The sequence below is a fragment of the Podarcis pityusensis genome, assembly GCF_964106645.2.
Source record: "Podarcis pityusensis genome assembly, chromosome: 5".
In the NCBI taxonomy this organism is placed as follows: domain Eukaryota; kingdom Metazoa; phylum Chordata; class Lepidosauria; order Squamata; family Lacertidae; genus Podarcis; species Podarcis pityusensis.
The window spans coordinates 38,423,048-38,450,533 of record NC_138032.1 but is presented as its reverse complement, the minus strand read 5'-3'; the positions used below and the strand labels follow the sequence as shown (position 1 = coordinate 38,450,533).

The 27,486-nt window shown below is 44.1% G+C and overlaps 1 protein-coding gene across 1 annotated transcript in view; it reads right to left on the bottom strand.

Annotated features, from left to right (window-relative positions):
* Nucleotides 1–27,486, bottom strand: part of DGKG (diacylglycerol kinase gamma) — a 120,255-nt gene that overhangs the window by 54,532 nt on the left and 38,237 nt on the right. Inside the window, 11 exon segments of the mRNA XM_081006673.1 lie at nucleotides 40–156; nucleotides 1,108–1,196; nucleotides 2,274–2,391; nucleotides 8,055–8,174; nucleotides 8,348–8,422; nucleotides 9,412–9,461; nucleotides 13,445–13,615; nucleotides 16,731–16,988; nucleotides 19,338–19,400; nucleotides 20,608–20,773; nucleotides 24,100–24,120. Of these exon segments, the coding sequence (XP_080862799.1) occupies nucleotides 40–156; nucleotides 1,108–1,196; nucleotides 2,274–2,391; nucleotides 8,055–8,174; nucleotides 8,348–8,422; nucleotides 9,412–9,461; nucleotides 13,445–13,615; nucleotides 16,731–16,988; nucleotides 19,338–19,400; nucleotides 20,608–20,773; nucleotides 24,100–24,120 (1,248 nt within the window).

Genomic DNA, 27,486 nt, shown 5'->3' with positions numbered 1-27,486 from the left:
TTAAAAAAAAACACCACCACGCTTGCTTCACGTACTCACTGTGATTTGGCACCATACACAATGTAGTCCGGTAATGCCCTGGTAGCTCTTGATGCTTTTATGACAACGATCGCATTTGGCTGGGGAGTTCCCCTCAATCCATGTGTGCTGCATGACCTAGAAATGCATGAGACAAGGTGATCCATGCTGGAAAAGAAATTCAGGCACTAAATATGAGGCAACAAAGGAGAAGAAATGCTCCTGAATGAGCGTCAGAATCATTGTTCCTTCAAATGTTTCAGGATATGCTTTTGAAGTGTGGGATAAAGAAAGGAATGGGAAAGTGTTTTTTTTTTGGGGGGGGGGAGTCTGTGATCCAACTATCACGGTGTCTCATGAGCCTTTGGCTAAACTCACTGTATTATAAGGCAGGCTACTCACAATCTTAAATGCCATCGGTATAGAACATTAGATGGATATTTTAGCCATAATACCACAATGAACTGCTCACATGGGCATGCACAATCCAAAAATCATTGACTTTCTCCATTGCTTCTCTGAGTTCTTTTCCAGTCTTGCAGCCTCTGTTTCTGCTTTGACATGACCTCGCAGCTATGTTTTAGTACAGCTTCTGGTATCAGCTGCAACTCTGGCCAATGTTTTTTGATGTGCTGCTCTCTCTCCGACTACAAACCCAGCTAGAGTTTCAGCACAATTTCCTTATACAGGGCTGATGACCATCCTAGGGGCAGATGCTTTCATTCAGAGTTTGGGGAACCTGGAGCTGCTGAGCTCTAAGAATGTAGGACTCTGCTGCCAGAAATGGGTCTCAATGTTTTGCTGTTGAGTGTTTGCTTGCCTAACCTCCTCTTGAGAAGTAGCCATATCTGCAACAGTTGCCCAGAAGGCAGATTCCTCCCTTTTCAGTTTGATACTTATGAACTATTCCAGCAGTATGGCAATTTGGTGAAGTGTGGTAGCCTATAAAATACGGGTCCTTCTTGGCACAATAGCAGGGCTCTTATGACTGTGTGGACAGCATGATCTGCATTGCAGACAGCCTGCCTTAGATGGAAGGTCATCAATAAGTGAACACATGCACTAGGCATTCATGAATGCCTTACTCACAGTTGTATTTCTCTTTGATTTCACATAAGTGCTGATGCAGGGGGCAATCTCTTTGGACACGCATCTTTCATGGACTGTGTATTTACAAACTGTAGAGAAAAAGAAAAAGAGAGAAGCTCTAAGTTCACCCTATATTCAAGGCAAGCAGTTTCTAGCTATTTCATTAAACACACAAGACGTAACCGGCTGGACTTTTGAATAAACAAGGTATACTATTCATTGTATCAAATTGTAAATTTCAACGGAAGTCTCATAAAGTTCAGCAAAAAAGCAGAAGACCCAGTGGATCAGTTCATTTTCTAGTCAGTTCATTCATAAGCTCCATATATGTATAAGTGTCTATTCCACCTGTCTGTTCATCAGTAGTACAGGCTCTAGGTAATGCAAATAAATACAATATTGTAATCTCACACATTTTACTTCATTCTACTGATGAAGCCTAGGATGGTGAAACAAGGCCAATATTCTAGAAATCCTTGTCTTAGAATCTGTGAAAGGATTCTGTGGAACTGTAACAACCCTTTATGTGGATTATTGGACTCTATGAACAGACAGGTGGAGTAGACTGCTCCACCACTCATCCAGACAACCGAAAGGCATTATCAGAGATCAAGGTCTCATTCCAGCCAGGCAAAAGTATTTGGGGTGCAAAGCAGTGAGGAGTGTGGCCCAGGGAGACTTCTGAGGGCCAGATAGAAAGACATAGAGGCCCACAATTGCCCCCTCCTTGTGCCTGAGGTTCCCCACAGAATGTTGATGACCATTTGCAGTGCATAGTAGCAGCTGTAGGACTGGGAGGATATTGGGGCACACAGACTTTGTTGCCACTGCCTAGATCCCTTTGGATCCTAGGAAAGGGTACGAATTTTATTCAGCAAGTAGAGGTGAGGCCTGGCTTATGGTTCATCCGTTCCACCACATTTGAGAGTTGCGCATCTAGAAAGATCCCCAAACATTCCCAGAATAAGGAACCCACTAGAAGTAAATATGGAATCCCTGCTTGCTGTGTGTCAAAATTAAAAAGGAACAAAATAAACCAGGAAATCTTTCTCCTCATCTGTCTTGGGGATTCTGGCACTGTTGGCTCCACTTCGTTCGCATGCAGGTCAACAAAGAGGGGTGAATCTCACATGAGCATTGTACAAGCAGCCTATCTGGGCACTTACAGGAGCAGCACAGGCCTTGCTTCCTGACGCCCAGCAGCATAGTGCGACAAAAGTTGCAGTAGGCAGGCTTCTTGAAGTGCTTCAGCCTCCACGCATGCTGTCCATCATCCTTTACATTCTACAAGGAGGGGGAAAAGCCCATTGAGATGGAGTGGAAGATACAGAGGAGAGATGGTGTCTCTTGCAGCACCTTTTCCAGGATAACCTTTTCAACTCAGGATGACCAGAAATGCAATGTAAACTACCTGCAAGCTGATTGTCTGAACTGGTCCATTTACAGCCTCCACAACCTACTAACATTTTTGAGGATGCCAGTTAGAAAATGTAAAAGTATAACTTAGTTACAATGTAGATAGATCTTCATAAAGCCCGTAATAATAATAAAATAAGCTGCCATGACATAGAAGAGATGCTATTTAGACTGCAATCTTTATGTGCTGTATATGGTTTCTTTCTTTTTTTTACAAGTCTCACTTAGAAATGCTAATTATTAAGTGGTATACAAGTGCCCTAAATAAATACAGTGGTGCCTCGCAAGACGAAATTAATCCGTTCCGCGAGTCTCTTCGTCTTGCGGTTTCTTCGTCTTGTGAAGCACGGCTATTAGCGGCTTAGCGGCTATTAACGGCTTAGCAGCTTAGCGGCTATTAATGGCTTAGCGGCTTAGCGGCTTTAAGAAAAAGGAAACAAACTCGCAAGAACTCGCAAGACGTTTCGTCTTGCAAAGCAAGCCCATAGGGAAATTCGTCTTGCGGAACGACTCAAAAAACGCAAAACCCTTTCGTCTAGCGAGTTTTTCGTCTTGCGAGGCATTCGTCTTGCGGGGCACCACTGTAGATGCCATTACCTGGGAGTAAATCCCACTGAACTAAATGGGACTGACTTCTGAATAGACATGTATAGCTTTGCGCTGCCAATGACTGTGGACTATCAAGCCAAATTAGAGGATTATGCATTTTTTAAAATTTGCACTGCTTACACCATTGTAAGCCTACTATTTCCAAGCAACTATGAAATCCAAAGAAACAAATTATATAAAGTATATTAACATACAAGAGAAAGATTTATGGTGTATCCTTATCTATACTATTTGTTTAATGTGGTATAACGATTTAAAAAGGAAACAGAAAGTCTGTAAAGGTGCTAGCTTGAAGGCAGTATCTATCAAAATTATTTCTATACTATTCTATATTATTTCTATACTATTTCTATACTATGATCATTGTAACACACAAATTAGTTTGTTTTTGTTTTTGTTTTTTTGCTCTATTGTTTCACCAGTTTCCAAGGGACATTGAAGAGACTGCAAGAATAAATGGGCAATAAAAGCTCGATCGTAGTTATTTAAAATGGTATTATTTGAAGAAGAAAGGTTCGATGGAGAGTAAAGGTAAAGGTAAAGGTCAAGGGACCCCTGACCATTAGGTCCAGTTGCGGACAACTCTGGGGTTGTGGCGCTCATCTTGCTTTATTGGCCGAGGGAGCCGGCGTACAGCTTCCAGGTCATGTGGCCAGCATGACTAAGCCACTTCTGGCAAACCAGAGCAGCGCACGGAAATGCTGTTTACCTTCCTGCCGGAGCGGTACCTATTTATCTACTTGCACTGGCATGCTTTTGAACTGCTAGGTTGTCAGGAGCAGGGACCAAAAAATGGGAGCTCACCCCATCCCAGGGATTCGAACCACCGACCTTCTGATCGGCAAGCCCTAGGCTCAGCGGTTTAACCTACAGCGCCACCCGCATCCATGGAGAGTATGGTGAGTCAAATATGACAGCATGAATGCAAACAGAACAAAGGCACCTAGGTGTCCTTTATTACAGGCATGAATGTTAGGTAACCTCAAATACTCTCTTCTGATTAGTGGTGGTGGTAACTGGTACCTCCATTTGGCACATAAGAACATGAGTGGAAGCTTCTAAGCACCAAACCAAATAACTCTCTCACCTCCTACTCATAGAAGCTATTCCTTTGTGCACATAAGAAGAATGTGTGAAAATGGATTCCTCCAAGTGCTTTTTTCCAGAGTCACACACGCCTATGTATGCCACATCAATACTTGCAAAATACTGCTCTGCTTAGCAGCTTAAAAAAAATCAAAATAAATATCTGGCTTTAGTAGCCCCCTTACAGAGTGAGAGACACCCAAACATCCTCCCATTGTGGAATGTCTTTATAAACATCTCGTTCTTGTCATGGCACAGGGATCTCTACCCCCAAATTGAGAAAAACTCACACAAATTCCCAATATGCATCACATGAGCATCTTCATGAGCGTGGCCATCAAGGGCCCATTGTACAATCTGCAGATTCTTCTTCTTTTTAAAAATGCATTTCAACCAAACCATTCGCTATAGAAAGGCATATGATGGGCAGTACTCTGTAAGGACAGGCAAAGCAATGCCTACTAATTGGGGCTGATGGGAGCCAGCCAGGAAATGTTAGAAATGGATGAAATCCACTGATTTCATGGTCCAGGAGACAAATGAATGAGAGACTGTGAATGGTCTACTAGTTCCAGGAGTTCCTAGACTCAAGGACTTAAAAGATCCATGTGGCCAGGTAGGATAGGTCATCTGCCACCAAATGTGGTCTTGGGTGGCTAAATTGGGATTCTCGGGTTGCAGGATTAGAGAGTTGAGGCAGAGTAAGAACTTCCTGAGGTTGGGCGTTCCAGGCAGCGCTTCCTTCAGGATCTGAAATTGGTTATCTATGTTTCTGAATGATCGGGGGGGTGGGTCAGGCTTTGAAGTGGCAGAATATGAAATTAAACAAAACAAAAAGAGGTTCACAACCCAAAACTACTTGATTACATCTAACTTCTATCTTTATTAAAGTAAGCTACATTTACCTCCTTTTTATATTTGTTATAATTCTTGTTATAATTCTGTTAATTCTGTTAACAAATTTATTGAATGCCAGCAGCAGTTCATTAATTTTCCTTGTATAAAACAGATGTTATTTGAGAATCTGACTTTTGACATTCTGCTGCCCTCGTGTGGTTTAACTTTTGAAAGTAGCTGTATTAAAAAACAAAAACCTTTATTCTTTTCCTTTGCTATCATTGACTTTATTCTGTGCTCTTTTTAAAGTTCTGTTTATCTCAAAAGGGCTTGTGCAAAAGATACTCCTTGAGAACTGCGCCTGTAAGCTATTAGGACCTGTGTTTGTTGACCTTGACAACACAAATGATTTACCATATTTATCACTCTATAAGGCACACCAGACCATAAGACACACCTAGTTTTTGGAGGAGGAAAACAAGAAAAAATATATTCTGAATCCCAGAAGCCAGAACAGCAAGAGGGATCGCTGCGCAGCGATCCCTCTTGCTGTTCTGGCTTCAGCGAAAGCAACGCAAAGCCTCTTCAGCGCACCGGGAGGAACGCTCCTGCTGCCCTGAAGAGGCTTGATGCGGCTATCCCAGAAGCCAGAACAGCAAGAGCGATCGCTGCGCAGCAATCCCTCTTGCTGTTCTGGCTTCAGCGATAGCTGTGCAGCCTGCATTCGCTCCATAAGATGCACACACATCTCCCCTTACTTTTTAGCATGGAAAAAGTGCGTCTTATAGAGCGAAAAATACGGTAAGTATCTTTCCCTGAATGTAGCAGAGCTATCATCTGTGCTGTGCGAATGATATTTATAGTTAAAACAACAGGGGGAGGCAAAGCATCTTGGTATGCATGAGCAATGGTATGCATTAACATTAACACATTTAGTTGCCTTGCCAAACGTGGATCCACCAAGTTGATTCCTGTTCCCAAAGAATTCCTGTTCCTCAAACACACATTGATATTGAATAAGGGATCTGACTTTTTACCAGTCTTTCTATCCATCTTTTTTATCCCACCAAGAAGCTGTGGGTGATAGTCACCCAACACTCTCCCTTTACATGAACACCAAGGTTGGATCTACACTGATCTTTAAAAATGCTAAGAAAGAAACCGTTATATAGCTCTCAAAGCAATTTTCCATTGACTGCTGTACAGCGCCTCCTGGTGTCACGTATTTACAACGCATTTATAACATTATAACTTATGGTTACCAGATTTTTTTCAATGAATCCAGGGACACTTTTTTAAAAACAAAACAAAACTGAGTAGCAACAGGGAGTCAGTAGTGGGGATGGTGAGGCAAAAGACCCTGGGCCCAAGCACACATGCATACTGTATAGAGGTGCAAAGCCCTTCTTTCTCACCCTGTGAAACATAAATGCGCAGTTTTTTAAAAACTGGGCAATGGCGCCCCACCCGCCCGTGACTCCCGAGCCTTTCCCAATCTCCTGCCCCCTTCCCCCTGTTTTGACAGATCAGGGGAGGCTCGGGAGTCATAGGCAGCTGGCTGTTGCCCAGGAGGGGCCAGCCTGGTAGTGCAGTTGGCTCTGGCTGACTTCAGGAGCTGCTCACTGCTGTGGCGCAGGAAAAATGGCGGGGGCCACGGCAGCGAGCAGCTCCTGAAGCCAGCCAGAGCCAACTGCACTACCAGGTTGGCTCCGGGCTGCTGAGGCTGCCACTGCCACGTTTCCCGGGGACAGATTTGCAAATCTGCGGACATTCCAGGGACAGAATTTGTCCAGGGACAGATTTGCAAATCCGGGGACTGTCCCCGGGACTGTCCCCAGGGACATCTGGTAACCCTATTATAACTCACCTCTTATTTTCCCTGACTGGCAGCACCTCTCCATGGTTCTAAGCAAGCCTTTTTTTCTCAGCACTTGCTGCCAGACATCCTTTTGACTGGACCAGGAGCCTTCTTCATGAAATGTGGGTGCTCCACCATTGAGTGGTGGTGCCTCCTCCTTTATACACATCAATGTTTTAAATTGGGGGTGGGGAACAATGATTCCCGAGATGTTGTTGGATTACAACATTGGTGATGGGGCTGATGGAAGCTGGAGTCCAGCAACGTGGAAGATGGAGCAAGCTTGTTTTGGGCTACTTCAGAGGGTAGGACTCGAACAAATGGATTTAGTTTCCAACTAAACATCAGGAAGAGCTTACTGATGGGGTAGCAGCTGTTCAACAGTGGAACAGACTCCCTAGGAAGGTTGAAGACTCTCCTTCCTTGGAGGTTTTAAAGCAGAAGTTGGACGCCCATCTGTCATGGATGCTTTAGTTGAGATTCCTGCATTGCATAGATAACCCTTGGTCCTTTCTAACTCTACAATTCTATGATTCTCTGAACATCTGGAGGTTCCCCATAACTGCTTTAAATACAACCATTTGTTGAAACTGCTCACATTTTGAAGTGCCGTAAGATTATTGAACCAAATATACAAGTAGAAAGAAATTGGGTGTATCACATATTTAAACCCTCACTGAAAGAGGAGAAAAATCTTGACTAGCTACTTTTTTTTTACTACTCAGTTGAACATCTTTTATAGGGACGCGGGTGGCGCTGTGGGTTAAACCACAGAGCCTAGGACCTGCCAATCAGAAGGTTGGCGGTTCGAATCTCCGTGACGGGGTGAGCTCCCGTTGCTCGGTCCCTGCTCCTGCCAACCTAGCAGTTTGAAAGCACGTCAAAGTGCAAGTAGATAAATAAGTACCACTCTGGTGGGAAGGTAAACGGCGTTTCCGTGCACTGCTCTGGTTGGCCAGAAGCGGCTTAGTCATGCTGGCCACATGACCCAGTAGATATACACCGGCTCCCTCAGCCAATAAAGCGAGATGAGTGCCGCAACCTCAGAGTTGGCCACGACTGGACCTAATGGTCAGGGGTTCCTTTACCTTTACTGAACATCTTTTGGCTCATCTTTTCTGAGGTTAGGCCAGCTACTCACAGTTTCCATGCCCAGCAGAACGAGCAAAGGAATAGTGGTCATGCCACCCCGAATCCACTCTTCCAGCGTCACAGTTCCATCATGATCATAGTCTATTTCTTCCATCATCTCTTTCAAGATCTGTAGAAGGAGACAAAATTTAATTAGAATCAACAGATCCTCTCTCAACCCATCAAACAAAAGTTATTCCATTGGTAGGATATATAGCAGATCTTCAAGGGTGCAGCAAAGAGAGCCTTAATGACTTAATTCTGATCATGCTCAGCAGAGACTTGTACACGAATGAAACTCACCGGCCTCAGTTCTGTGGAGTCCCACTCAAGGTATTCTGCTACATGCACCATCTGATTGATAATACGATCTAGCTCCTGGTTTCAGAAATAAGACAAAAAGGAAGGTAAAGGGGGGGGGGAATGTAGATGTGTGCATATCTTCAGCAGGGCTGGATAACCTGTGGTCCTCCAGATGTTGCTTGAACTTCTAATTCCCATCAACTCCAGCCATTATGATCAATGGGCAGAGATGATGGCAGCTGCAGCCCAGCCACATCTGGAGGACCACCAGCTTCCCCACCCTGGATATGCATTCCCCACCCAGATATGCATCTGCTGACATTGCAAACATATACCACGACACAAGGAAGACATCCTGTCTTTACGATGTAGCTATGTGGGTTCGGTTTCTCATTCTTGGAAGCTTTGAGGATAATTCCACTGAAGAACTTGCTCAAGGGTAATATATAATGCTATGTGCCGCACACAGAAAAATAGCAGGACTTGTATGCAATTTCTAGTAAGAAATATGGGATCTCAAGCCAATATATTGTAAAGAAAATAGGAAGTCTAACATATCTAAGCTTCATTAAAGGCCTTAACATCCTCAAAATCTGTATCAAAGATGTATGTGTGTGAGTGTGGCATCAGGCTTGAGTGGGTCCTGGCAGCTAAAGGTCCCCTTACATTTGCCATTGATGCCCTCCCTCCCTTGGTGCTGCCGCCACTACCACCAACATCAATGGCTCCCTCTGTCCCACCCTTAAAAAGAGCAGTTGGGTTTCCAACAATGCCTTGGAGCAAGGCTACATCCGAAAAACTGGGGAACTGAATGGCTAAACTCAGCCATACTGCCGCCGCCACTAGATAAGCCTGCCAGGACCTATCGGCATAGGAATGGCTCATGAATTGCTTGCTGATGCCACACTCCCCCCCCCCCCCGAGACCTACGAGCTTGACCCAGAGACCAATCAGAAATCACAAATGCACATATGATGCTCTGCACATGGGGAGGCCTCTAAACATTTAGAAAGACTTATGTCCTCGCCTTCTTGAGAAGGGTGCTGCTTTGAAAGATGGCTTACCGAGCTGTCCAGGAGGCCATTGCCATCTGTGTCATAGAGGCGAAACATAACTGCAAGAGAACACAAATTAAGAGCAGGCGTGTGGTGTGGGCCACATATTTTGCTTTTCTTTTTTTTAAAGAAAGCAAGCAAATCCATAGACATGTCTGATAATGGCATGTTTAGCATCACATCTAGTTTGGCCCTGGAAGGGAGGGAGGGTGGCAAGAGAGACGAGGCTGAAAGTTCGTTGCTGGAGTTGGCTGGAAATAAAACTGCAGCCCTTGGGAGCTGTCCAGGTTGCTTTCCAGGGGGATCTTTGGCCTTGGGGGGGGAGTGTTCATTGGCCCCATACTCTACATGTACCTTTTTAAAGAAAGCAAATGTTATTAAACCACACTAACTTTCCAGTGCCCAAGGGATTGGCTGGGTACCTCTCTTTCAGCTACGCTCTTCCTATTGGAGTAGCGCATTCGTTGATGTTGAGAGCCCTTCACTGTTCACTTCCCGTCAGCACCTAGACAGAAACAGTTGCCCTGTGAAGTCATGTGCAAGCTTAGACAATGGCCTAGGGTTGAGTGCAGTCAGGTTTTGGTTCTGGCCTGACAAACAGAGGCCCTACTAAAAGATTTTATGACACACCAAACCCTACATGCACTTCAACAAGCAAGTGACACCATTCTACCTATTTTATATATCTTACATTTTCTGAACATGCTCATCAGTGAACTTAATATAAGTGCACAGCTTGGGCAGTGCAAGCACCGACACTTGGCATCCTTAGGTAGTTGCCAGGTTGCCAACAGCCTGGTGGGAACAACTATGGATGCCACTTTGATTTTGTGTGTGTGATCTGGTGCTCCGAGCAATATCAGGTGGTGGGGTCTAGCCACTATCACATCCCCCCCTTAAAGTTTGTGGGGTATTAAATGGCAACTAGACTCATTAGCTTAGCATTGCTTGGAGTGCAGAGTGTCATGTTAAAAGGCCTAAGATTATTAGAAATAAGAACCTGGGCTGTGCTTATTAGATGGCAACTTCATTTCAGCGTCCCCTCCTTGTTTACAACTACATGCAGACTGGCGTTCTTCCTTCCAGAATTCCCTTTTTCCTTTTTTGCCTGCTGTAAGTCTTGGGCTTGAGCAGCCTAGGCTTAGTCCCAAGTGCTATGGAATTCTGAGTCTGGATCAAGAAGTAGATATTCCATAAACATTACTCTGGGCTACCAGGTAAGCCCTGCACAGTCCACTGATGGAGGATGGAACACAATGAGCACTTTGCTCCTCAGACTTGGAGCCAGGGGCAAAGGAAGGGGTGTACGGTGGGTGTGGTCCGCCCCAGGTGTCACCACTGAGGGGGGGGGAGGTTTGACAAAATGCCGGGCAGCACTCACCGCAAGGCACAGCACTCTCATGGGAGAGACGCAGTGGCTTGGGCATGTGCAGGCTCTGCGCTGCCCATACGGTTTGCCCACTGCCTCCCCCCCAGCTGTAGGGCGGCTGAGTGGGAGGAGGCAGGCAGACTCCGCCCCAGGCGCCGGAGCGGCTTCCTCTGCTGCTGCTTGGAGCCAGCCTTGGGCATCATTAACAGCTGATTTAACATGCAGGAAAAATAACAATAATAAGGAATGCCAAAATCAACCAACTAGCAAAACAGGGATTTAACTGGCAAAAAAATAGTGTTCAATGGTTGCAACACCTATCTGGTCCTATCTTCATGACCATGTTATTTCATCAGAGCTATCCTGCCTGCTGATCTCAGCGCTGCTTTGGGTACTGTGGTTTAATCCTCACTTGTATTCCTGGTGTCATGTTGAGTTGTGTCTATCTTTTGACCTCCACATTCTCCGTGTGCTATGACTCTTCAATTGCTTGGCTTGCTCCACATAATGTCAGTTTCAAATATTTTTTGTTAGGTGACCACTTGAAAGAAACTGACTGTGGGGCATTTCTTTTATGAAAGCTTCGTGCAAAAATTCTTTGATAAACAGAGATGTCGTATCTATCAGTACGTGGTGTCTTTCAAGAACAATTAAAAAGCAGAAGAAAAACAAGCCAAGGGCACCAGAGGGCAGTCTTGCACAGTTTCCTGAAATGCTAATGTAACAGAGCCATAAATTATTTCCCATGGCTTTGACTCGGTGCATTGTGGAGAGTAATAAATAAGTAGCAGCTTGCCTTCCTCCTCCTCATCATAGCACAATTGCAAGGTACCCTCTTTCATCTCTTGCTTTTCATTCAGATCATGATAACCAGCTCAATCCATGAAGCAAACCACAATTTTTGTGCAGTACTTTAACTGTGCAGGTAATGAGAAGAGATGAGCAACTTTGCCCTAGAAGAAACCTCTTTAGTAGTTACAAAAAACAAAACGAAAAACAGAAACACCCCTCTTCTTAGACATGTAAGTATCCTTTTAAACAGGCAAGCTCTGTTACCAGGGTGCCTGTTCATCAGTCTAAATGTCAGTGATGCTCTTTCCAGAGGCCAATTCCAACAACACATTTCCATTCCTGCTGTGACATTTTGAAAAGTTCCTGGGTACAATGTTATCCCTGGAGCGGGTTATTCACATTATGGTTCCCAAGCTGATCCTGTGAGGAGGATCCTACAGTATTCTGCTTCGTAATATTTTCATAATTAACCTGCCCTTTGGTGCACAAAATGACTCTGGGGTTTCTAATGGCAAATGAGTCACACAGTCAGCTTGGCACAAATTCAGAGCCATCCAAGGGAGAAGGAGAAGGAAAACAGCCATGATAAGCTCTGTGGTTATGTGAGTCAGCTCTGCAAAGAGTTTGTATGGAAACTGATTGATGAGCTTTCATCTTCCTCTGTGTTAGAATTCACTTCTTTTAATGGGAGCAATCAGTACTGCATGCAAAAGAGCTGGATTGTCCCCAAAGTTGTTTTTTAAAAAAATATATATTAAAAGGTCCCTTCCAAATCAAATTGGAAACTGCTTAAAATGCAAGATCAAATTTAAATTCTGAAATTTTGCCTAAGAATTTGTGTGACGTTTCAGCTTTTTAAACACACACAATGTCTACTTAAGTTGGATAGGCCTAAAGCAGGGATGGCTAACCAGGATCACCCACACTTTGACATACACCATCCATCCAGAGAGCACAGCTTATGCTCATATACAGGCAGATACACACATACACCCAAATGGCATACATAGGTAGCCCCAACCCAGGAGCTGGTGGTCCACCCCCTACGCTTGACTTAAGGGATTGCCAGGAGTTTGGCATTTTTGTTGTCCTTTTCTGTCTGTTTCTGCTAGCCAGGATAGATGAGCTGCAGGGTCCTGGAAATTTCAGACTCTATTCCTCCAAGAAGAAAAGTCTCTAAACTCTAAATGATCCAATTTAACTTTGGAGAAGTTAAGGATCATGTTTTCTCCTGGAGACTGACATATTTTTCTCTTTTAAAGGCAGTACTCCAAATTACAACAAGCAGGGTTCCGAGGGGATCTGGTCCGTTTACTTTTTGTGATTCTCTGTTAAGATACATTTTTAAAGAAGTTTGTGGAGGTTATGAACGATCTAAAGTTGCAGGAAATAATATGTGTGGGGCTTGTGGATTAGATTAAAGCCCCCTACACACATAGTATATTTTATCCCATAATTTGAATATAAGAAAAGGGTCTACCACCTCAGGCCTGTTTTTAAACTCTGAAGAAGGGACCCAAGAGAAGCAAATGCAGCACAGATATATGACCTAAGTTGATCTGGTCAACTAAGAGGTGCCACCTAACCAACATATCTGCCTATGATGCTCTAGAGAAAATGGATGGAGAATGAGTGGAGAGGGATGAAGGATTGTGACCAGGTTGATTCACAACACACACACACACACACACACACACACACACACACACGCCTCTTGCCAGAACTAGAAGCTCAAAGCCATTATTGCTTCCCCTGAAGCCACAAACCCCCCCATTCCCCCCCCCATACCACACCACTGCCTCCAAGTGACCCCAGCACAAAACAAGTCTTAAGACCTGATGCTGTGGTCACAGACACTCTTCCTGTCACCCAAGCACTTACACTCCAGCTTATCCTCAGCCCGTCCCCTTTCCAGCAGTGACAGGTAGCAGACAATGTCCTTCAGGTAGACTACCTGAGCCAGTGGGGCTGACAAATGCGGACTGGCTGTTTTCAGGGAGATGTGGCTCTTTCGAAGGCTGAATGGTAATTTCTTCTCCAAGCTTCTGGAGCCTAAAGAAAAGGTCAAAAATAAGCACAGGTGATTCAAAGCTCAAAAAGAGATGTTGGACTATGCAGTCAGGTAGACATTAAAAAGACAACAGCAACTCAGGGCCTTTTTTTTGCTTGATCCTACCAGTGGCACAATGGGATGCGGGTGGCGCTGTGGGTTAAACCATAGAGCCTAGGACTTGCTGATCAGTAGGTCGGCTGTTCAAATCCCCGCGATGGGGTGAGCTCCCGTTGCTCGGTCCCTGCTCCTGCCAACCTAGCAGTTTGAAAGCACATCAAAGTGCAAGTAGATAAATAGGTACCGCTCCGGCGGGAAGGTAAACGGCGTTTCCATGCGCTGCTCTGGTTCACCAGAAGTGGCTTCGTCATGCTGGCCACATGACCCGGAAGCTGTACGCCGGCTCCCTCGGCCAGTAAAGTGAGATGAGCGCCGCAACCCCAGAGTTGGTTACGACTGGACCCAATGGTCAGGGGTCCCTTTACCTTTACCAGTGGCACAAGCACCTCAGGAAGGGCTTGCCAGCAGCGCATCCCTTATAGGTCTGTTTTATCTCTAGCAGTCTAAACTAACTGAGGCAGCAACAGCAGAAGCGCAGCACAGCAATCCTTCCACCTAGGGGGAAGCCTCCCCAAATCTTCCAGTTTGCTCCTTACTTTCAGGAAAGCTGCGCATAGCACTGCACTAAACTTTCATCACTCCCTAGTGGGTGGCTGAATGTAATGAGGCCATTTAGCTTCCTCCCCTTCCAGCTCTATGAATTGTTGCATGCCACCCCAATCTCCATGAGCGGTGCAGGATTCCAGGGGCTTATTCAGGGTTTGAGTTTCCTTTTGGGAACAAGGCACAGCACAGACTACGGCATCTTTATGAGATATGGTTTTATTTGCACATATATACTACTTGCGCCTAGAGGGAGGGATTGCAGAGCATTCACATCCTGTGAGGTTCTGGCTTCTCCCTTAAGAGCAGCACTGGATTCCAGAGACAGCAAAAAGCCACCCCCTGTGTCTCTTTCTTCCAGGCTGTCATCCTCAGCTCCTTTGCAGTTCTGCCACTCCTTCTCCTGCTCACAGACTCCAAGGACCATCACTAGCCTTTGTCCCCTGCTAAAGACCCAGATCCTGAAGCTGAGACTCCAATACTGTGGCCACCTCGTGAGAAGAGAAGACTCCCTGGGAAAGACCCTGATGCTGGGAAAGATTGAGGGCACAAGGAGAAGGGGACGACAGAGGACAAGATGGTTGGACAGTGTTCTTGAAGCTACCAGCATGAGTTTGTCAAACTGCGGGAGGCAGTGGAAGACAGGAGTGCCTGGTGTGCTCTGGTCCATGGGGTCACGAAGAGTCGGACATGACTAAACGACTGAACAACAACAACAAAATGACCCATCCACCTAGCTCTGCAAGCTAGGTCTTGGCCAGTTAGCATAACTAAATCCAGGGGGTTTCAGTGTTTGGCAAAGTTTAATCAAACCTTGATTAATTCTCACTTCTACTGAATTATAACACATTTGGGGGATCTACCCCCCAAAAAAACCTCATAACAGTGTGTAATGTTTTTGGAATGAACTCCAAGGAAGTGTGTCAATGCACCTCCTCCTTTTTTAACCTTTGGAGGAAATGCTAAGCATGTCATGTTAAAGTTGTGTGTGTATATGTGTGTGGGATTTTTTTTTTTACTGTGTTTTTGTTTTACTCAGCTTGCACTTTTAAAATTACTTTTGGAGGGTGGTTTTATGGGGTTTCATATCCCATTGTATTTTATCTGTTGGCCTGGGAAAGAAATGATTAATATGATTAATATGCGAGCCAACTTTAAATAGATGAAAAGCCATCACATGTAGATGATGGAGCAAATTTGGCTTTTGTTGTTGTTGTTGCTGCTGCTCCACAGCAGTCTTCCCCAGCCTGGTGCTCCCCTAATGTTGTCAGCCACTGCCAGCATGGCCAGTGGTGCTCATATGAGTAAACCTCTTGCATAACATCCCAAATCAACACGACTGCCAAGGTATATAAGGTATGAGGAGGTATATATGTATGAGAATACAAATTCATCTATATAACCTCTGGGAAGGAAGACCTAGGAAAAACAACCAAATACTGAAAGAGAAGTAGCTGGCTCAAGACCAGCAACTAAAAATTGGTCAACAGGCAAATCATAAGGCAGTGTAGACATGCACATTTGATGTGAGCACTGGCCCTTAGGAAATGAGGAGATTCGCATCTTCTTCCACTTATGCTTCCCTGACACAAAGGAGTGGGCAATAAGACACTCCGTGGCTTGCCCAACCTGCCTCCTATTGCCATGGTAAAAAGGATACTGGCTGACAGGATTTCAGCAGCAAAACAAGACACTTTCCTCCCACCCCGCTGCAACATCTAAAGATGCTGCAGAATCCACTGTGCTTGAAATAGAAATGTGGCTTTGCAGCTGAGCTGAGGCAGCTGGTGACACCACCTCAGATAAATTAGCTTGTTGCAAATACACTCCAATGTTTGCAAAGGCAACAGTAATGTGCTTCCCAGAGCGTCTCAGAGGAAACTCTCAGGAGTCCCTGACTACCACTGTGCAGCAGATGGATGTGGCTGGGCCTGCGGAGAGAGAATGCTGGAAGTAACACAGTTAGTTATTGACCCAGTGAGAGAATTGCTTTTTGAAAAATCACTTTCTTGTCCTGATGCTGATGTGTTTGCTTCCCAAACTCTCACAGAGATCAAAAGTGCTTCTGTTCAACTTCCATTTCAGGTTTCCTAACGAGACTTTGCTGACAGAACCAAACAGAGAACTCCAAGTTGTGGCTTTGGCCTGTGACAATTGCAGTCACATCCACACCATAAAAACACACCTCACATCCATTAAAATACATGGCTCCCCCTCTCCACAAAATCCTGGGAACTGTGGTTTAACCCTTGCAGAAATACAATTTCCATACACTTAACAATTCACTGTTCCCAGGGTTCTTCGGAGATAGTCACGTATTTCAGATGTGTGTTAAATGCAACGTAAATGTATGTTGCGGACCTGGCTTCTCTTCACAGCTACAGAGACTTGGGGCAGGGAAATTGCAGTGTTCATACAAGGCCTCAGGAACAGAAGAGCAAAGATGGGACTCACCTGGGGACTGTGGGCTAAGCAGAGAACCTGAGGAGAGCTTGGAGGACCCTGAGGAGTTTTGAGCTGAGGGGGTACCAGCAGTGGATTTCTGTGAAGATGACCTGGACCAGCTAGGTGAGGCATTCCCAAGGGCATTGGCATTGGCAGTTGGAGCAGGACTTAGAGATGCTGTTTGTGGCTCTGCCAGGTTTCCCGGGGAGCTTTTGGGTTCAGGTGTGTGCCTTCCTGTGGCAGTTAGGAGAGTTTTCCCATTGATCCCTATAAATTCAAACACAGCAAGAAGTCAGAACTCTTTAATGGAATGTGTTATTCTGCACACTCCAACTTGGAGCTTATTGGATGAGGACTGTCATTTAGTGTCCTATGCAGATGGAGAAGTATCTCATGTACTGCTTGTGCCAGCTCAGTCCCCAGGAAGTTAGGCCTGGTCTGCTGAGTTCTCTCAAATTAGACACAAGGCTCATTTCTTCTCTGATCTGCTGTCTTACACTCATCTCCATCTCTGTTACCACAGACTGGTGTTGTCACTGCATTTCATAGGGTTTTCAGACAGAAACGACTCTCCCTACCTTGATCACATCCAACACTATGCATTTAAAGCAGAATCAGGTTTTAGCCAGTTAATTATTTTTCCCTTCAGTAGGTCAGGCCATAGCTGAACTATGAAGTCTAGCTAGCTATCAATATTAATTTCATCAGAGGAACCTGAGAAGAAAACAGAAACTGACTGTCTCTTAGGAAGCTCCTAAGCTGCTGTTTCCATAGAACTCCTTACACTTAATCTTATCACAGCTTGGTATTTCATAAAATGCGTTTGAACAAGCTCCAGTTGTCTCTTTTACAATAACTATGCTGTCAGGATAAAAAGATTTATATTTAGAAGTGTGCATTGGATGCAGATGAATCCTGAGGGTGGGGTGCCTCAGGAGGATTTTAGTGATGAAGCAGGATCTGTACAAGGTGGTACAAGTCGCAGCAGGGACCCATGAAGCCCCTTGTGGCACACTCGTGATCCAGACATGAAAAAATGCTGCAGACAAGCATCTGGTGAAAGTAATGTCTCTAAGCTTATCATAATGTCAGGATGGGGTGATGGAAGAAGCAGACCAAATACCAAAGTGGGAAGAGGAGAACACTGTGACTGACAGGCCTCCAGCACAAAATTCTCTGTATATATATTTGCTTGTAATTCTGCAGATAGGTTACCACACCTACAAATTTCATCCACTTCTGTCAAAAGGCATTATTTTGATTTTCCAATAGTGAATGGGGTGGGAACAAAACAGATTTAAATAGACCCTGAGCTGAATGGGCTGTTTCCTGAGATGCCAAAAGAGGGTTTGAAGTGAAGCATGCTTTTTTTCAGCCGGAACTTGCTGGAAGTCAGTTCCGGGACCTCTCAGGTTGTCATTATAAGAGAACAAGGGAGGCGTTCATGGTGAGTTCCTGCATCTCTTTTTCTAGAAAAATAGCACTGTACACACACACACACACACACACACACACACAAATATTTTTGTCTTTGGTACATAACCAGAATGGTAGATGCTACTTCAATGTAATATCAGCATTGTAGAGTTGAAAGAGCCATCTCTGCATAGCAACAGTTTCCTGACAAGACCTGATGGTTACAAATGCCAGGTCGCACTGAAATACTGAGAGAGATAGAGCTGTAAAAAGCTTTGGCATTCAAATACTGTTTGTTTTCTATGTTTACTTAGCTGCTGCATGTGACTGTGCGGGGATTCCAGAGTGAGAGAGTGGGTAGTCCCAGGTAAAAAGGGGAGAAGCAAGAGAGTACAGGAACCCAGCAACATCAAATAAAGGCAGGAGATTCAGGACAGACAAAAGGAAGGATGACAAGATCCAAACCAGTAGGTTCGATTTTCAAGGAAAAATATTTAGACTTAAAACTAAGGACAACTTTCTGATGATACAGTGGAACAGACTGCATCAGAAGGTGGGAAAACTCTGATGTGTTAGAGATTTTTAAGCAGATGGTGAATGGCTATCTCTCAGAGATTATTTTGTAGGGATGGAATTTCCTGCACTAGTAGCAGTTTGGATCAGATGACCTTAGGGCAGCTGTTCTCAACCTGTGGGTCCCCAGATGTTATTGGACTACAACTCCCATCATCCCTAGGTAGCAAGACCAGAGCTCAGGGATGATGGGAGTTGTAGTCCAACAATATCTGGGGACCCACGGGTTGAGAACCGCTGCCTTAGGGGATCCCTTCTATATGTTTCTAATGGTTAAACAATGAAGTTCACTTTCACGTGCTGATGGCCATCAACATGAACAGCTTTAAAAGGAGACTCAAGCTATCAGTGGCTACTACACACATGATAACACTATATTACCTCCAGTCTCAAATTCAGCATGTCTCTGAATATCAGTTGCTGGGGACAACAATGGGAGAGGACTGCTGCATTTGTTTCCTGTTTCTGGTTGGCCAACGTGGGAAAACAGTCAAGTAAATTAGAAAAGCCCAGATAGGCTTTTGTACTTATAAATCTCTGTACAATACCGCTCTGTCCATTTATGGCTATGGAGGTCCTTGTTAAAAAGTGGAGCAGGGGTTTCATAAAAGAGCTTATCATAGATACCTGTAACAGGGGCGCAAGCAACTTCAGTCTGGATAGAGATGCCTGTATCAATGGACTTAGACTCTGAAAGCCCGAGAGAAACAGAAAAATAGACACACGCTTTAACAACGTACACTCAGTAACGTTTATTGCAAGTCTGTAGTAAACAGCTGTCATCACTTTCTTCTTGGCAAATATATAAATACTTGGTTAGAATAGAAAGGGTTGTGTGCACATATTATTATGTCTCACCAATAATGCAAAGTACAAGTGGGGGGTGGGGTGGATCAGAACTTAACCCAAGCTGTGGATGGCCTAACCTGAATCTTGGCCTGGAGGAGGTGGAATCCAATGTGGACTCAGTAGGCTCAGTGGCCACAGAATGCCAACTGGTTGTTGGAGGAGGGTGGAAATGGGAAACCAGGGATAACAACGGGTGAAATGGAGTACCGTATTTTTCCGTGTATAAAGATGCCCCCATGTATAAGATGACCCCTATGTTTTGAGCCCAAAATTGATAAATATTTTAAACACCGAACAGAACAACTTCAATATTTTATTAAATATTCAAAACACCAGTATATTTAGTACCGTATACTTAAACATCAAACAGTGAGGCAAGCTGCGTAATGGCGGTTGCTCCTGTCAGCTCAGTGTAACTCCACTGTAGCTGCAGCTCCAGCTCTCCCGCCTGTGTGGTGCACTTTGTCTCAGTATTTACGGTATGTACCGTATTGAGCGCCGGCAGATGCGAACGCTGATCGAGGAGCTGCGACTGCCAGAGCTGCCTGAGCGAGTGCGTTTGGGGAATGGGGGGGGGGGTCTGGGTAGCCAAGGGGCAACTGAGGGAACTGGGTGGAAGGGACAATGTCCAGAGTGGGGGCTGCTGGGGGGGAGTACCAGATCAGGGTTTGTTGTGAGGCCAATAGCGAGGGGAGGCTGGGGGGAAAGAATATGGATGGTGCCATGTATTTATTTATATACCGTATTTAATTGCAACATTCCGTGTATAAGACGATCTTATACACGGAAAAATACGGTATTATAAAAGACTGACTGGAAGAGAACTCCACACTTGCATTTTGTTGCAAGTCTCACTTTGTTCCTTCTAAATACAAATCTGCCACAGAAGACGACTTCTAAAAACATCCCAGCTTCATTTTCAGTTTTGACTGAACATGCAACACGCTTCTTAAAAACTTCAAAAATAACAAGTGAACCAGTAAATCAGCAAATGGCAGGTACTAGTGATGGTGTGTGAAGCAGACAAAGGAGAATGGATGTTGCTCACCAAGGTTGCTGAGCTGTGTAATGCTGGAACTTTGTCGCTGGCTCTCTGGGGAATATTGGCAGATTTTTCGTTTGAAGGACATGAAGAGGTGCTGGCAGAGCTCCTCTGGAATATCCACCTCCAGATATGTTCTCATGAACAGCTGGAACCCCTCATAGTCAATTGGCTTCAGGGAAGAATGGAATAAAGCAAAATAGAAAAGCCCTTTAGATTTGTTTAACTTCTCATTTTAAAAAGGGACGGTCTGCAGAAGTAGGATTCCTTCCAGACAACGCAACAATTAAAATCAACCACCAAGCTTTCAGGCTGTTGCTAATGCATGTTACACAATATACACCATGGTAACCTGTGATTAACAAACTGTGAACAGGTAGCATTCAGTATCCCATTGGAACAACATGTATGGTCCAATAGAGCTCCACAAAATGGCATCAGGGAAAAATGAGTGAAAATATTTTAGGTCAGAGATGTCAGTGTCCTGCGGTCCATGGGTTATTTACCTTAGAAAGGAGAAGGTTATCCCCTTGCTATTTTTAAAAAATGAACCAGTTGGTATGTTTAACTCTAGAGTGCTCATTTTAGCTTATCTTCAGCATTGGTCCATAGGTGGTTTAACATTTGCAATTCAGATATTTAAATAAATGGACATATGCAGTTAGAGTAGATTTGGCAACTTTAAGCTACAGAGCAGGGTTTGAATGGCATTGCTCAAAAACAGCCAAACACAAATCTGAGAGTTGTCTCCCCCTCACACCAGGAACAGCCCATCATCCCTTGAGGGATGGCAGATGGATGCTTCCAGATCCATGGCGTACTATTAAATTTAATGAAGGTTCAAAGCAAGCATGGGAGGGGCAGCAGCAATGATGGGCTCCAGAACCCTGGCAAAGCAAGTAAGGCAAAATAAAATACGTTTGTTGTGACAGATGCATCATGGAGACCAGCTTGCAGTGCACATTTTGCAGTTGCAGCACTCAGCTTTCAGAACTCTGGCAAAAATATTGTTAGACAGAGATAAGTCTCATTTATATCCCAAGGCCTAATATGAGAAATAGCCACAGACTGCACAGCAGGAATTCATTTCTGAAACCAGGGCCCAAGAATAATTTTTGGTGACCTGATAAAAACTTGTAACACACTCCCCCTCCCTCCCCCATCACGCACCTGTCCTATACAATCTCATGAGTCATGAAAGATAAGTTACTGTAATAATTATTAAATTACGTTTTCTGCATTTCTGAAATTGCACCTTGTTACTGAAACATGCCCTCCAATCCCACTTCCCTTTTTGCTATTTTTGTTAAACATAATGTCAAGCCTGATGAACAGTCCTGAAAGTTTCTGATTATTTTGTATCTTTTTGGTTGGTCCTGATAACGGTATTATCCTCTTGATACTGTATATTTTGATTCCAATGGATGAAAACATTTTATAAATAGACTAGTTCAAGTTAAAGCTTTATGTTTCTGGCTCTTTTCATTGAAAAATCATGGATTAACTTCCTAAAGTCAATTTAACTTACAAGTTTGAACTTGATAGACGAAGTCGCTGGGTGGCATTTACTCACAAATATAGTTGAGCCAGTAAATCCTGCCAGCAGCACTGGCTCCTGCTGCCCCTGGGATCAGTATCCCTATTATAGTGCTTTGTTCCTCCCACCAGCTGTACCCCGTCCTTCCCATGCACCAGGAACTCTGGGACTGGTAGTTCTTGAGGGAGCATGCCATATAAGGAAGTACGAATCTCTTTCTCTCAAACAACAAATTTTAACTGCATAAGCACACACACACTATTCTAGAGAAGACCTTGGCCAGCAACTCACTGTTCAAAATATTGCTTATTCTGTTCTAACGTTATTTCTGAATAGCTCCAGCAAATATCACAAGATATGGATAATAGGTACATAGATACAAGGAAATATGCATTCACAACTATCCTCTAACATAAAAGTGGGATCGGAGAGCTGGAAAACAATTCACATCTGGCAACCAGTGCACCCCTTTGCTTTTAGATAGTACATGAGTAGGCAAGTCTAAAAAGCCTGGGACACAATTTTTTTTTGTGGTGGCTCATTTACCAGAAGTAATGTATTTAGCGTTAACTCTGGAAGTGTATTCTGACCAAACTAAGTCTCCTAGAGCAAAATATACAACACATTAGAGGGCTTTGAAAATTTGTGTCCCAGGCTTTTAAGATTCATCTACCCATGTACTATCTGAAACCAAAGGGGTTCATTGGTTGCCAGATGTGAAATATATTGGCAGTATTATTTTCAGCTTTCCTACCTCACTATAAAGTACAGTTCCGCCTTCCCCACCCCATCAACTAGGCTTGCAAGGTTAGGGATAGGGCCCCCTGGATCTCTGGACGCTCATAAAATGTATCCTCTCCCCCACATCTTGGGCCCTGTGCAATCCTAACTACCCCAACACACCAGAGATAGAAACAGATCAGATTGTAAACATACACAGCGGCACATTATATGCAGCAGGAATGCACTGAGCTCTGTTTGAAGCTTTTCACATAACAGATATATAACAGATATATCTAAAGCAGCCTTCCCCAGCCTGGTGCCCTCCAGATGCAACTAGAAGTCCCATCAGCCTCATGATGCCAGGGCTGATGGGAGTTGTAGCCCCGGTAGGAGAAGGCTAATCTAAAAGTATACAGAGGAACTGCAAAATGACATATAGCGCTAATATAAAAATAGAAAGCTCTCTCTCCACCCCCCACCCCCCGAAGCAGAGGCGCAGGAGAACATGCCACACAAGAAAAGGCAGAGGTGCACTTTTCACACACATTGAAAGCAGAGGCGCATACTGGACTATAAGCTTATGTGGGGTGGCAGCAGCGACACCTAAATAGGAAATGCAGCTAAAGCTCTTCAGGGTGGAATCTACAAACATATTAAAAAAAACTTTCTGAAAATGCTTCTTCTTTTTAAGTGTTTAAAAATATATATATGGAATTTTCCATAAGGCTCACCATCGCCATCTTAGTGCCACATTGTATATTGCACTTAAAACACACTTTATTTGCAGCTGTATAGTTGAGTCCCAGGAGTTTACACTGCAGCAGAGGATGGCATGCTCAGCACAAGCTGCCCTTCCTGTGGCACAATGGGTCAATGGGTCCGGCTGCTAAGCAGAAGGTAGGTGGTTCAAGGCCACACAGGGATGGCTGTGGGCAGGATTCCTGCATTGCAGAGGGTTGGACTAGATGAGGCTCAGAGGATGAAGATGATGTGAGAATTAGGACATTGGTTCACTATTCTGACATTTTTCTGTATGTTTAAGTACTCTCAACACTGACTCCCTAAGGATACAGAAGAGGCACTGAGGTTTTCTGATTTTTGTAGAATACTGATTGAAACTGCAAGTCTTAACTTTGATCCTATTTTTGGGGGGGCGGGTCAGTTTAAGCAGAAGCAAACATGCAAGGCAACATGTAAACACCACATGTGAGAGCTAGAGTATGGAAAGCAAGTCTTACTTGGTTCAGAGTGTCTTGTTTCTGAGGAAAGGAAGAGCGGAAAAAAGACAAAGCAAAGTTGAGTGAAGAAGGACCGAAGAGCAGGAGGAACAGAAACAGCTATTCTGCTGGACAAAGGCAAACCAGACTTTCAGGATGGTACGTGCTACAGTCCTTCCCACGACTGTACTATTTCAGAACACACTTGGGGGAAATCCGTAATTTTAAAAAACTTTGCATTTTAAAAGCATGCCCTTGTCAAAATTTCCCAGTAGATGGAACTGTTTACCGTACATGCTAGAGAAAAGGCTTGTGAAAATTTTATCCCTGAAATGTAAATTTTTGACATAAGAGAACAGGCAGGGTTTTTGCAAGAACTATTTAAAGGATTAAATGAAAGATTGCTTCGTTTATTTATTATTTTTATTTCTTGTCCTTGTATTTGGAACTTCCTCCAAGAAGTACAGGGTGGTTATCACAAAGTTAGCATTTTATTCTCACAACAATCCTGTGAGGTTGGTTGGCCTAAGTGAACACAATGCCCAAGGTCATTTACAACGTAATCTTGTGTGTTTACTCAGAAAGACGTTCCATTGTGTTCAGAGGGGCTCATTTTCAGCAAAGCATCTTGAGGACTGCAGCCTAAGGGAACTTAACAGACCAGAACTTTATGGTTTAAATCCCTCTGGATCCAATTCTACACTGTGCAATAACAGATGCTGCAGATACTGAAAAAGTACATTCTTGGTAATGTTACCTTCAATATGGGATACAACACCTATGCTTTTAATCATGATGGTTGCTAGAATGTTGCTGCATTGGGGGCTTCTAACAGGCATCTGGTTGGCCACTGTAGACTACATGAGCCTTCGGTCTGAACCAGCAGAGCACCCCTTATGTTCTTATGGCTAGATGAAATACTCAATACAAATCTGCAGCTATTGTGTAGGGTGTGTATATCCCACACCCTACTGAACCCTAAGACCAAGGATAGACAACGAGATGCTTGGGATGACAACGCCACTCACCACAGCTATCCCATTGGTTATGGGAGGGCTAATAATAATAATAATTATTTCTTTATTATTTATACCCTGCCCATTTGGCTGGGTTTTCCCAGCCACTCTGGGTGGCTCCCAACAGAATATTAAAAACATGATAAAACATCAAACATTAAAAACTTCCCTAAACAGGGTTGCCGTCATATGTCTTCTAAAAGTTAGATAGTTTATTTCCTTTACATCTCATGGGAGGGCGTTCCACAGGGCGGGTGCCACTACCGAGAAGGCCCTCTGCCTGGTTCCCTGTAGCTTCACCTCTTGCAGTGAGGGAACCGTCAGAAGGCCCTCGGCGCTGGACCTCAGTGTCCAGGCTGAATGATGGGGGTGGAGACACTCCTTCAGGTATACTGGGCCGAGGCCGTTTAGGGAGCTGTAGTCCTCAACATCTGGAAAGTATCATATTGGCCACCCCTGCCTTAGACTCTCCTTCCTGGCCCCTCTCAGGCAGGCTGACTCAGATGGAGAGAAAGGGAATGGCAATCACACACGAGTCATGCCTACCTTTCTTCTCATCTCTAGACCTGCTCTAAAAGAAGGTTAGAGTGCAGGCATCCAGTCAAGTGGGTTAGTCTATATTCCGCTTGGCCTTTTGTCATCGAGTGATTTGCTTTTAGTATTCTAGCTCCTATGTAGTTATACTTGTAATAGTAGGTTGCTCTGTTGCTTGGTTTTTAAACTTTTTTATCTTCTAAGTCATCTCAAAGGCCTTTGGGTGGAAAACTGACCAATAAATACAAACCTGGCAGAATTTTATTTTATTTTGGAAGCATAGTGCCAGACCTGAGCACATCAACATTTAAGGTTCTTTAAAGGAAAAAAAAGTGGACAGCCCACCTGAAATGTGGGAGAAAGGGAGGAGCAAACGGTTTAAAGGTACTTAAGAAATTTATCTGGAAGCTGTTATACGTGTCATTAGAGGACGTACGGTTGAGAGGCGAGGAGGAGGCAGGTTCACTGTTAGAGCCGAAAAGCTCCCGCCCACTCCTGCTTCCAGACACATCTGTACAATCCTTGATTTCTGCTCACAGCAATTGCTACGTTGCCATCGCTACAGGCAAGCGGCTGTCTGAGGAAATGACGGGATATCCCCTCAAAGAGCAGGAAATAACAATTCCACTCTGGCTTTTCCCAAGTCAGGTAGGAAGTGGGGTGGCTGCAGTGGTATAATTTGGAGCAGGGGGTTATCGCAACAACCCCCTCTCCATATGTTATTACTGCAGGGATAAAGTAGTAGGAGTACCATTAAACAAATAAAAGCTAAACGGCACAAAAGGACTGTAGGAAAATACCCTCCCTCCCCACCTGCTCCTTTATGGGCAGCTTCCTCCGCAGCCTCTGCTGGAAAGCAACTCTGTTCTTTAAAGCGGTTTTAAAAGGCAATTAGTCATTAAACCCAATGGCAAGTGCAGTAATTTCTCAGAGCGGGTAATAATGAATTATACCTACATTGGCTGCTTTGTGCAATGGAAATAATCACAGTAATATCTCCTGCCGTGGGGCACAAACCACAGCAATGTGCTCTCAGTAGAAAGCGGTGCGGCCCACTTACGGCCACCCACAACACAGCACTTGCCCTGTTCCCTCCTAAGTGCCTAGCAAGCACTCTTCCTAAGAGGGAGCACAATTGCAATTCCTGCCATTTCTTTTGTTGGCTTGTCCTCGTAATTACTTTGTGTGTCAAGAATTCCCTCACAAGCTCTTTGTGCCCGTTTCTTATTTAATTTCATTTGATATTCTAAGGTTTTGGAGCCTTTTGTGTTCTTCTTGAATAGCACCGCAGCTATTTCCTTCTCTTAGCGTGGAAGTGGGGACAACCCACTTTTATTGTTCTTACTAATCTGCTTTTCCTAGGAGAGAGAACATAGGCCTTCAGATCTGTTGCTCTTTGGAAACGTTTCCCCACCTCTCTAAAAAAATATATATCAGAAAAGGCACTATCCTAATTTCTCCTTAAAATACGGAGGAATCACCCCCAGAGAACCTGAGGAACAACACTTTCAACATGGGGGCAAATGCAGTGAGGACTGAAAATGTTTTCTGCTCAACTTGTTCAAAGTTAGTTTTAAGAGGGGGAAAAGGGGAAGTAGTAATGTTACCCACTTTAAGCCAATGAAACACACAAGTGTGCATACTTTATGCTCACCCCCCCCACAAGTTAGAGAATTCTAATTTCAGATTAGAAAATCAAAATACTTATGTGCAGCTATATTCATTCATGCTAGTACCTTTGTTCATAAACAATGAAATTGCAAATTCTTAGAAACTGATGATACAGGCAACTCTCAGTTACTGTTATTCCATTTCTCTTTTTACACTATCAGAATGCATCTTCAGATCTTCAAAAAAT